General features: G+C 48.0%; 1 protein-coding gene across 1 annotated transcript; it reads right to left on the bottom strand.

The window, feature by feature from the left end:
• Window positions 1–547: 547 nt before the first annotated feature.
• g3bp1 (GTPase activating protein (SH3 domain) binding protein 1) lies at window positions 548–8,803 on the bottom strand. Its single transcript, XM_080502613.1, has 12 exons — window positions 8,696–8,803; window positions 4,335–4,451; window positions 4,103–4,184; window positions 3,309–3,482; window positions 3,121–3,211; window positions 2,937–3,030; window positions 2,599–2,836; window positions 2,379–2,483; window positions 2,179–2,299; window positions 1,913–2,038; window positions 1,726–1,835; window positions 548–1,480 (listed from the first exon to the last, which is right to left on the bottom strand). The coding sequence occupies exons 2-12, from the start codon at window positions 4,427–4,429 to the stop codon at window positions 1,211–1,213; spliced, it is 1,506 nt and encodes a 501-aa protein (XP_080358739.1). The 5' UTR covers window positions 4,430–4,451; window positions 8,696–8,803; the 3' UTR covers window positions 548–1,210.
• Window positions 8,804–11,849: the final 3,046 nt, after the last annotated feature.

The following is an 11,849-nucleotide window of genomic DNA, read 5'->3' as shown; positions in this document are numbered from 1 at the left end:
TTACATCTAGTTTGACGAGTTTTTTTTAATTTTATTTCTCTAAATAAGACACACTCACCTAAATAATTCAGTTTGTTTCCTCAGAATTATCTGAATTAAGTTTTTCTAAAAATGTCATCAGTCTTGAAACACTGAGCAGGGAGCGTCTCCATGGCAACAGGCACTGATCTCCTTCGACCTCCCATCCTCTTTATATGGGGACATTTTCGGGGGGATTTAATGGGAAAGTCAGCCGCTAACGTCACAAAATCTAATCCAACTGGTGCTTTGATGACGAGAAATCATCCCTGAAAATTTCATGCAATTCAGGTGAGCATGCTGCAGGTGAAGACTGTTAATTGTGGGATTTTCACAGTAAAAGCACCCTAAAATAATTTCATGCTTGTAACTGGCACTATCTAAAGTTTAATTGAATTGAATTAAAAAGATGGATAAAATCATGAATTACTTATTTTTTTTAATTTTATTCATTAAGGGAAAAAAAAAAAAAAGTAACCTCGTGATGTAAAAGGAAGCCGACGCAGGTTAAAACAGTAAATCATTTTAATTTAGTTCTCTCACTTTGAAACATGATGACTCGTCAGGTCTGAGACACGCTGTGGAAACATGCTCCATTCACACAAATAAAAGCACTACGGCTCGGCTCCGGACCGGATCCCAGAAAAAAAACAAAAAACAAAACACAAGACTGATCGAGCGCAGCAATACACAGGATTGCCCAAGCAGTAAAGTACACGTTCCTTTAAGAAACAGGGAGAGAGAACGCGAAAAAACAAAAAAAACAAAACAAAAAAAAAAGAAAAAAACAACCTCGACTGTGGGTGTTCAGCCCCGATTCAAGTAGTTATTCACCCTTTTTTCTCTGCTGTGTCGGCGGGATTCCACTCGCTTTCCTAATAAATTCAAGTTCGGCATGAAGAACGACAAAGAGAAGACGAAAGTCCAGATAAAACCTGTGACAGAGGAGGAGGAGGAGGAGGAGCGGGTGTAACTTGCGACAGTTACCATGGAAACGGCTGGGAGACGGTCAGGAGGAGGCGGCAGGTCGTTAACCATTAATATTAACTATTTCAACTACTGTGGGGGAGGAGGAGGAGGAGGAGGAGGCGGCGGCGCGCTCGGACTTCCTGCTCGCTCTTCCTCCTCGCCGACCGTCGTCCAATCAGCTGCTGCGGCTCTCGCGGGGCGCGGACTCGGGTTCCGGGCGGCGTCACTGGCGCGGGGCGGAGTAGCGGCCCTCGTTGGGCCCAGCGCCGCGCCCGGATCCGAAGCTGGGTTTCTGTGTCATGCCGCCGCCGCGGGTGGGGGGGCCGCGGGGCCCGCCGCCGCCACCGCCGCCGCCGCCCAGCCCTCGCTCCCGGGGGCCGCCGGGGCCTCCGGGCCCCCCGCGGGGCCGCGGGTCCCGCCTGTCGCCCTCCCGGGCCGACCGGGTCTTCTTCTCCTCCACGTTCAGCCGGACGTCACCCCGGAACTTGATTGGCTGAGAGGGGAGAGGAGCAGTGATGTCATCAGACTAGAGTACTGCGGCGTGTTGCTTTCAGTACAAAACACAAGCAACGGCACCCACTAGTGGCCCGACATGACAACTACACCAGTTTCAGAGTATCTCTGTGTAAACGCAGAACTTTTCTGAAACCAAAACGTGGAAACCGAACGTTTCCACGTGATTCGTCGTGGAAACGAGGTCCGGGGGCCGTAGCTCCGCCTCCTCGCCGAGCTTCTTACCCTGTTGCTGAGGATCTTCTGGACGGGCTCCGAGTCGTCGAACACCACGAAGCCGAAGTTGGGCAGCTTCCCGCCGCTGTTGATCCGGAGCTCCAGCACGGTGCCGTACTCTGTGGGGGAGGAGTCAAGAGGTCAGAGGTCAAGAGGTCAGACACGCCGCGTTCTAACAGGGCCGCTGGCGACTCACGCTCAAAGAACTCCTTCAGCTCGCTCTTGTCCACGTCGTGCGGGACGTTTCCCACGAACAGCTGGTGGGCGTCGGGGTAGCGGACCACCCGGCGGCCCTCCGTCTCGCCCTGCTCGCCCTCGCGGCCTGGAAGCAGTGTGGAGGAGTGAGATGAGCTTTGACCTGCAAGTGTCGGTGTGTGTGTGTGTGTGTGTGTGTGTGTGTGTGTGTGTGTGTGTGTGTGTGTGTGTGTGTGTGTGTGTGTGTGTGTGTGTGTGTGTGTGTACCTGGCCTGGGTCCTCTGTGGACCGGCGGCGGGCCTCCTGGCCTCTGTTCTCTGGGTCTCTGGTCCCTCTGAGGTCTCTGCGCCGCCGTCTGAGCCTCGGACTTCACCTCCACCCGGGGCTGCTGTGGAAACACACAACAGGTTGTGACGCCGGTCGCCAGCAGGCGGCGCCGTCGCTCCGCGGGACAGGAAGTGACGTACCGACGGCGTGGGCGCGACTTTGACGACGTGTGGGTTGATTCCTGAGACGGGGGCGGGTCCGCTGGGCGGGAGGTTCTTGGAGGTGACGGAGGCCCAGGAGAACGGCTGTGAGGGCGGAGGAACCGGTCAGAGCCCACTTCCTGTTTAAACACCCCCTCCCCCTCCCCCCCCCCCCCCCCCCCACACACACACACACACACTCTCTCTCTCTCACACTCACCCTATTCTCCTCTGGGGCGGGCTCAGAGGGCGTGGGGGCGGGCTCGGTGGCGGGCGGGGCCGCGGAGGAGGCGGGGCTCTTCTCCGCCTGGTCCTCGGCGGCCTGTGCGTCTGTGGGCGTGTCCGTCGAGGCCTCCGCTTTGGGCTCCGCCGACACCTCGCCGTCCTTCTCCACCTCCGGTTCCGGCTCGGGACTCGCCGCCACCTCGTCCTCGTCGCCCGGCGCCGCCGGCTCCGAGCTGCAGCCGAGGAAGGAGGAGCGTCTGAGTGTAAAGCTGCACTACTGCCCTCTGCTGGTCCATTCGTGGTAAAGGTGTGTGTGTGTGTGTGTGGCCTCACCTGGCTGTGGTGTCGTAGAAAGGCGCCGAGTCCTCGGCAGCAGCGTCGGGAGACGGGACTCTCTCCTCCAGGTCGTCCACCTCGTCCTCAGACTCTGCAAAAACAATTCATTCACTTTTTTTTATCAAATCTTTGCCGTCTCAAGTCGGAGACTGAACGACTCCCGAACGACGCCACTCCTCACCTTCGGGGGGTTCGGAGTCGGAGTCCCCGAACACTTCGTCCTGGTAACGGAACACGTCGTTGTGGACGTAGAACTTGTTGGCGACGGTTCCCTGGAGGGAGAAAGAAACGACACGGGTTCAAGTCGACGCCGCTCCGGGAGGGGAGGGGGAGGGGGAGGGGGAGGGGAAGGGGCCCCGGAGAACCCACCTCGGGCGCCAGAACGAAGGTCTGCATGAACTTCCTCATGGGCTGCATGTTGTTGGACAGCTCGCCCATCACCTGCACCACCACGCCCTCGTTCAGCGTGGCGTGAGCGTCCACGTGGCGGATCTTGGTGTGACACTCTCTGAAGCTCAGGGCCATCACGCGCTTGTGGATCTCCTGCAAAACACGACGACACAGGCGACGATCAGCCCACTGGAGTCAGGGACCGAACGGTTGTTGGGCCGGTTCTTGATCGTGAAGCTTTGGAAAGGTTCTTGTGGGCGTGGCCTGCAGAGCCGACGACGCCTGATTGGACGACGACTCACTGCGTTTGATTTCACCCTGCATATTTAAAGTACCGTGTGACTATTCTAACTTAAAACTTTGTATTTGATTATTGACCTTTGGTTCTAATCCTTTGACAGTACAGGGTCGTCTTTCGGTCGTTGGACGGTTCATTTCTTTGTAATAACATTGTCGTTTGTTTTTGCATGAATGCAACGGAAATAAAACTAAAATCTATTCCATTCATCTGCATTTACCTTTGAGCCACTGGAGGACTGCTTTAGGTCCGTCAGGCGATGAGTTCCTGGAATTACACGTCTCCTACGCTTGTACCTAGACTTCCAAGTACCTCGACCTCTAGGTACCTCGACTTCCAGGTACCTCAACCTGTCGGTACCTCGACTTCCACGTACCACTAGTTCCAGGTACCTCGACCTCTAGGTACCTCGACCTCTAGGTACCTCGACTTCCAGGTACCACTTAAATGTCAACAAGTCTGAACGGAGACTCACCGACTGGCCGTAAACAGCCTCCGCCGGTTTGCCGTTACTGTCCACACCTCCGTGCACGTAGGACGAGTTCTTTCCATAGAACCTGAGCCGGGAGGGAAACACAAGGTTCACTTCTATAAATAATCAGGTCAATCAACCAACGCAGAGATTAAGTGGTTTCCCGCTAGGAGGCGACGCCAACGTGCTTCGATCGCGGGCGGCAGGAAGCGGCGGGGCGTTAACGGGGCCGTACCTGTGCAGGTAGTCCGGGGCCTGGTTCAGGAGTGTGTAGTACTGTCGGACAAACTCTCGCCCGACCAGCTGGGCACTTGGCTTCTCCATCACCATTTCTTTGGTCACCTGGAAATCTCTGAGGGGAAACGGGAGCAGGAAGAAAACGTCAGCGGGGACAGAAATGACTGAAGACACTGCAGAGACTCTGCAAACTACTCGTCCCACGGACCGATTTCTTTAATTAAAAGTTCCGTTCAGACAAAAGAAACATATTTCACTTCAACAGCAGCCCATCTATCAATCTTCCTGTCAGAATAATGTTATTCATTACAGGGCTGACTCGGGTGTTCGGCAGTGTGTTCACGAGTGAGAATGAAACCACTAAAATATCTATAAATTAATTAGCGTGTTGGGCTTCAACCAGATTATGTTGATTCATGAAATAAAAAGTGGAAAAGTGCAGTGTGAAAGCAAAGGGGCCCCCCAACTTCTGCTCTCAAACAGGTTTATGTTCTTGACAAAATGTCTTCATTTCTACACAAGAACTGCCAGAAGGAGAAGAACTCTTCTCAGAGATCTGATCTGAGAAAGAGCCAAACAAGGAATTTAAAAGCGTTGAGAAAGAAAAAAAAAAACCCTGCGACACCGTTCAAGGAATTTCCCTTCACGGCCCGACATTCAAATCTCTGAACGTACTTGGGATCCCTGCAAGGATTTTCCCCCCCGGGGCCGTGTCCATCACAGCTGACAGCAATACCTCAAACATGCTTCAACAGACTCGCGTCAGTCCCTCCTCGACTCTATTCTTTAGAACGCTCTTGCAGTACGAGCCCTCGGCTCCCTCAACATGCCAGCAGTGATCGGTCCAGTCTGACGAGCTCCACAGCACCGCCGGAGGAACGTTTTAAAGCACAAATGAAGAAAAACCTGAAAGCTAAAATAAGCAAAAAAGCTGAAAGCTAAAAAAAAAAAAAAAAAAAAGGGGCGGAAAATTCCTCAGGAAAGCGGCTTTAAGCTCCTGAGAAAACTTTCGATTGAGTCTTTTCCGTTTCTACAGCAATAGCTCCGTGTCTGAAGACTCGTCAGACGTTGACGCCGCCGTATTCTGTCCATCTCGGTGTTATTTGTTAGAACAGAGCTTCTAAAAGGTGATGTTCATCTTAAAAGCAGGATAAAAAAGGAAAGAATTCACACCTTGACCGTTACTCAAAGTCAACGGAGAAACCAAATTATTCTGATGCAAGTAGTTTCAAATAGCAGGACAGGGCTGGGCAAATAAAATCGGCTTAATTGATTAATTGAATTTGTGGCTGAAAAAGAATTTTATTTAGGAAATTCGAGTTTTTCTCTCCCCCCAGTTTTTTTCGGTCATTTTTTGCGTTCCGTTCTAAAATACCTTGTGGGGTTCTACAGTTGGTGTTGCACCTACACCTGGGTTAAATCTTGAATTTGTTGAATGACTGAGCCTCATTTACTTTTTATTTTGGGGTCGTTTATATGCATTTTAACTCCGAGGACAATCACAACAATAAAGTTGCATTTTTGCCAATACATCTGATGTCTGCAGTGATTTTTTTTAAGTGAGAAAAAACGAAATCTAACCAAAACTCAACTCATAGAGAGACGCTGCTGCATTCATCCAACCAAAGTTGACTTTTGGTCATTTAAGAAAACTGAAGTTGGCCGAAGAGTTTCAAACAGAAGCTGATGGTAACGACTCCCATCATGATTAACAGGGCTGGAGGGAAAAAAAGGAGGTTAAATAAAGAGCCGTCTTAAAAGGACTGTCTCACACACCTGTCCACGTAAACCCACACCATCTGCTGTCCTGAGACACACACACATACACATACACACGCACACACACGCTGATGATGACACTCCAGTCGAGTCAGCACGACACAAATAAGACGAAAACTCCAGACCGGCATTGATTCACGACACGATCCCAACTTCTTTTAAACTCTCTCCCATTATAACGTGAAACTGATGTCAGAGACATTTAGTGGAGGTTAATACACAAATACTACAGTTAAAAGTGGCTGTTCACTGCTCATTTGATGCGATTAGATTTGTTTTTATTACTTGAAATAGCTTTCGCTTAGAGTAGGCGTATGACTTCTTAGCAGCCTTGTCTATAGAAAGTATTTCTACCAACCCTTGAGGCAAAGTTTAATTATTTAACCAACTTGTCAATCAGTATGAAAGTTATACAGCAACATTTCATACCATATGCTACTCACCGGCAGCTACACAGTTGATTTTACACATAGTTCCCATTTTAAAAGCGGCCAACAACTTCTTTTTCCCGACCAAGTCTCTTTAAAACTACTTTCTTGTCCATCATTTGGCTTCAGCCTGCTTATTCCATCCCTCCTGCATTTTAGGTTCTTGATTTATGCTTCATAAATTTGATTGCTAATTGTGCATTACTGTAGTCCGTTTTAGAATTTTTGTTCGGTTGCCTTGACTGTTAATGTTTCCTCCCTCACTATTAAACTGCTATAACACGAGAACGCAACATTAATCAGCCAACGGTCATGGTACTTTTTGCCTTAACACTAATGTTAGAAGGTTCCTTAACTCATTACGTGATTCTTAATAAAAGAAACTTTGGTAACATACTTGTTCAATATGTTAATTATTGGACTTATTGCACTGTTTTAAACCATTAATACAACTTACATAGTTATGTGTTAATGCATAACATTATTTAGTCGAACTTCGCGCTTATTACACATTATGACTACTTTTTTTTGCAGTGTAACGGGGACATTTCTTTTCATATTTTTGCATTGTGATAAACAAAGCTAACCATCTCGGGGCAGAAGTGATGTACTTGTGTAACGTATCCACTAGAGGTCGCTCTGTCTCGCCAAAACACATCGAGGGAGCGAAGAGTTAAAAACTGACTGTAGTGTACTGAATCCAGCCCTGTACCTCAGTAGCAAGTAAATTAGTTAGTGAAACTATCAACTCAATAGATTTCGCATAATGTGCCTTGTTGCCTCAGTCACACTTGATATTATAACTGGATGTCGCCATCTTGGCTTCATGTCATTACTAAGTAGTAATTGACCCATTTACATCAACCCTTTCCCCCAGCACTACAAATTTAATCAGCCAATTTGTTGGTTCTGTGAATTTTTTTTATTCAACATACCTAAAAAAAAAGCCATATAGATCATTGATGTTTAGTCTACATGAGTTTCCACATCATGTTTGACCTAATAATCCAAACTTTAAAGGATTACTCAACCAAGAATAGTGAGATCTGTCACATCACATCAGGTACAATGTCGTTACAGTATGACTTATAGTGAAGCTTGTCCAAGTTTTTGGGTTTTTTTCTTTCCTAACAAGGAGCCCAGAGATTAAGGCATCACGTCAGATTGGTCAATCTCACCACGTTGGTTGTTAATTCCACAGATTTGGAGTTTTTAAAGAAAAAGTACTTTATATGCTGTATGTCCGTCAATCTGATCGTGGCGGGGTGCGGCGGCTTCTCTGTCGGGTTGTAAGGGGATAACGTGAAGGTGAGGACACACCGTGCAGACAAAAGGCCACGCCAGACCGGCCGGGCCCGTAGTCCCGGCTCCGGCCGGCCTGCTCGCACTGATCCGGCGGCGGCATCCCCCACCCCCCACCACCCTCCCTCCGGCACCGCCGCAGAAGACATCAGATCGGCATGCGGGTGTAAGGCCGGGCTCGAACTGAACGCAGGCCGCCGCGCCTCGGAGCTGAAACCCCGCGATAGCTGGAGCGGCTGCCGGCCCCGGGACAGCCCTGCAGCACGTGTCCCGGATCGATCCCCGGCCACGATGCCCGCTGTGCCGGGCCGACAGACACCGGCTCCACGGTCTCAATCCAAACAGTTCACCAGCAGCCACGATACACGAGATGTTAGACACGGAGTGGGGGGGGAAGCGGGGAAATGCTAATAAAAAAAAAAACTAAAAATAAAGATACATTGGATCCGTGTGGTAATGACTGAATGGGCTAAAAGTAGGCTACACACGGGATGCGTCTACCTCCTGGACCCTTAAAGTGAAACGACACGGTCATTGATTCGCTTGAATACACATTTTCTAACGCAGTAACAACGACTGAAGCCCGGCGCACGAATTCAAACGTTAATATTCAAGATATCTATTGATATAAGGCCATGTGCCTTGATTATTCCACTGCCGGTTACAGAGGTAGCCGGCAGCTAGCGTTTCCCCGCCGGGGAGTAGCCGGATCCCGAATGCTAACACATTCACCCCGGAGAGTAGACGGATCCCGGAGCCGCGCTCCTGATTTACGGAGCAGTCGCGGCGAGATGAGCTTGCTCGCCGGCTCGGGGTATGCCCTCGTCGTTAGAGCCGGAGCGGAACTTACCGGAGGAGCTGGTGTTAAAGACAAACGACGTAAACGACGCTTTCTTCTCTTGGAATCAGCGGCTCCGCCACAACGTGCACGAGTACTGCTCCGGTACCGAGCTCCACGACCCGCCCGCGAACACCGCCAGCCAATCAGAGTGAGGCCCCGGGACTCAGCTGCCAATCGCAGCCCGAGTTTCTCGTGACAGCCAATCACGGCACGGTGGTGCTTGGCGGTGCGATAGTTTCTTTAGCGGGCGTCTGCCGGTGTCTCGTTCACTCGTAATGCACTGAAGGCTTCCCCCCTCTTGGCGGCGCCAGAGCTTGTCGGAATGTGCAGTGTAAAAATGAAACGCATCCCGGGGAATTTCCATTCTTTCAAATCGCCTGTTGTTTTACACCGGATGAGATTTATTTTAAACAAAACTCAAACCAATTGAGATTTAGTTAAAAAAAAACAAAACCAAGAAGTCTCCAGATAGTCTAATAAAAACCGTTCAAAAACAGGATGAACATGCAGTGAAAGGGTGGGAAAGTCCCAACAGTATCATATCACATTGTGTTAGATGTGGAGGTTGTTATAATGAACACATTTGAAGATAATCTAGCATTTATGCAGTAACGAGATTCACAAAACAAACCTTTACCTTGGATTACAGACCACATCCAGGGGCTTAACATTTGTATCAGAAGTGCATTGATATATAATGTCAGCATAATACATAAAACACTTAAACAAGGCCATTAGAAAAAGTAACAGTTTCCAATAAGATGATGTGTTTAAATACCAAAAGGATTTTTTTGTTTTTTAATAAAGGTAATATGAGATAAAATGCTCCATCAGATGGAAACAGACTGAGGACCCACATTGAAAAAAAATGGTTCAGCCAAACCTGTAGGGGGCAGTGTAACAAGACACATAAAGCCATGCCAGCCAATCAGAATCCTAGATGGGGAGAAAACACACACAATGTCACGAATGGTGCAATTTATTTTCTGTTTACTGTTTGACTGCTGCGATAAAATAGGATTTAGCCAAAGCCGTCTTTATTTTTACGTTTTACGTTATATTCTACCGCCAGATTTAGGAGGAGCTCCTTTTCTTTATGGGTCCAAAATAAGTGAACCTGGAACCATTATTGCTGAACAGGAAATAACTCACACCGTTCATCACATCAGGATTCTGATTGGCCGTCATGGCTTCTCATTACACTGCCCCCTACAGGTCTGGCATGCTCATAGCAGTTCTGAGCCAGGTTTTTAAGTGGGTCCTTGTAAAGGGTGCAGTAGTTTTTGTAATGAAACCACACACTCGTGCACGCGGAGAACAATACGCTATAAACATTAACAATGGGAGAACATGGACATTCTTATAAACAGACAAGTTGGATTGTGATTCTGGTGACTATCTACTATAAAACTACCAAGTCCACAGGAAAGGTTGGACTGACAGTCGGCGACTGGGAGACGGAGTTGGAGAGTTTAAATTTTTTTTTTTTTTTAATAAAAAAAAGACATTTTTAAATACATTACAGTCATTCCAATGTGCTTTTATAGAGAAAATAGAAAAGCCCAACAGTTTTCAAATAGTTTCCATGGAGACAGAGTTTTAGTGTTTTACAAAAGTTGTGAGTTCAACATGTGTAAACGTAAAACTTTTCTGGAACGACGGCACAAAAAGAATGTTTTTACTCGAAATGTTGTCGCGCAAACAGGACCCTTGATATCCTCCGGCTGATTTTTTTTAGCTTAATGTCATATTACTTAATTTTACACCAGTTATTCTGCTTTTGGGTCATGACCTACATGTTGAGAATATTTGCTTCAGGAAAAGACGGCCATAGGGTTAGAAATTAAATAAATGACACGAAAACCTTCACCAAAAAAAAGACTAAATAACAGAAGAGTGGAGCCACAATGGTGGGAGAGGATTATATATGTTCCCTTTTTAAAGCCGCCGTGATGACGTGGAGGTCTTAAAAACGTCACTCTCTCCCACGGTTTGGTGAACAAAGCTCGTCCCGGCCCGGCGTGGAAGACGGACCCTGTCAGACACAGTGAGGGAGGAGCTTCTTCCCCCCGCAGGCTTTGTGTTCCACATTCCTGACTCTGGAGGAGCCGGTGTGGATGGTAACCGGGCGCCGCGGCCCCTCTCCGGCTCTCTGCGGCGTCCCGGGGGAGACGCCGGTCCGTGAACATGTTGTTCCAGAGTCTCATCTCGTGACTCTGGCAACTCCGTGCCGCCTTCACAGGGAGACGACGAAAACTCCCTCCGCTGACATCGTTTCCAAGGCTTGACATTTGAATTGTGGGTTTTCCATGGTACAATATTAAAAGCAGAGTCATTTTCGTGGGATGGACATCTGTTGACGGTTGTTATAGACTTTTATTTTGAAAGTAAACACTTTTGTCGAATGAGAAAAATAGACATTATCACAAACGAAACATTAAAAAGCATAATGATAAGCCGCTATGATCAGGAGATGCCGTGTGCGATAATGATGAGGATGGCGTTTATGTTTACGCATTGAACTCGCACACGTGGCTGTGATGAAGAGCGGCAGGTGATCCCATCATCGAGTGACGACATCTAAAGACTCGGTTTATAGCTTGTTAACTACTCGTAATATTATCACCAGTAGAATCAACACATTTTCATGAAAATGAAAGAGTTCCGTGAACAAAATATGTTTTTTTAATATCTAATCCCCAGTAGTTAATGCATCCTTATTGTTTTTTGTGGGGCTCCGGGATTTGAGACCATTTAAAAAAAAAAAAAATTGCCAGTCAAGAGTCCACGGAGCAAGTGGGCTTCCAGCAGACGCTTTAGTTGGAGTGCAAAGCGTCGTGACACTGAAAGAATAATGTATAAAAAGTATACATTCACTGCACCATCGTCTGGATCAGGGTTTTTGGCGGGAACTCATCGCCTCTGCATATCCTTCTGCGCCGTTCCCACAGAGTTTCACTCGGTTCACTTGAGGGAGGAAGTGCAGAGGAGGTGGCGTGTATCTGACGGTCAACAACAACTGGTGTGATGGCGGAAATATTTCCTCCTTCACGTCATTAAAATCCAGTGGGACAGATGGAAGTATTAACAGTTGAGCTCGACACACACTTTAAAAAAAACAACCCTAAATAACACAATTCTGTTTAGTATATTATACTGTATA

This window comes from Blennius ocellaris (genome assembly GCF_963422515.1).
Source record: "Blennius ocellaris genome assembly, chromosome: 9".
NCBI lineage: Eukaryota > Metazoa > Chordata > Actinopteri > Blenniiformes > Blenniidae > Blennius > Blennius ocellaris.
Note: the sequence above shows the minus strand (reverse complement) of the source record. Positions and strands in the feature narration are given on the sequence as shown.

Excerpts from the sequence above, each read along its gene's own strand:
- g3bp1 (XM_080502613.1), bottom strand. The coding sequence starts at position 4,429 with ATGGTGATGGAGAAGCCAAGTGCCCAGCTGGTCGGGCGAGAGTTTGTC. Across the intron at positions 3,212-3,308 it reads CCTTCGTTCTGGCGCCCGAG|GGAACCGTCGCCAACAAGTT; the intron begins GTGGGTTCTCCG and ends TTCTCCCTCCAG. Across the intron at positions 2,039-2,178 it reads CCACAGAGGACCCAGGCCAG|GCCGCGAGGGCGAGCAGGGC; the intron begins GTACACACACAC and ends CACTGCTTCCAG.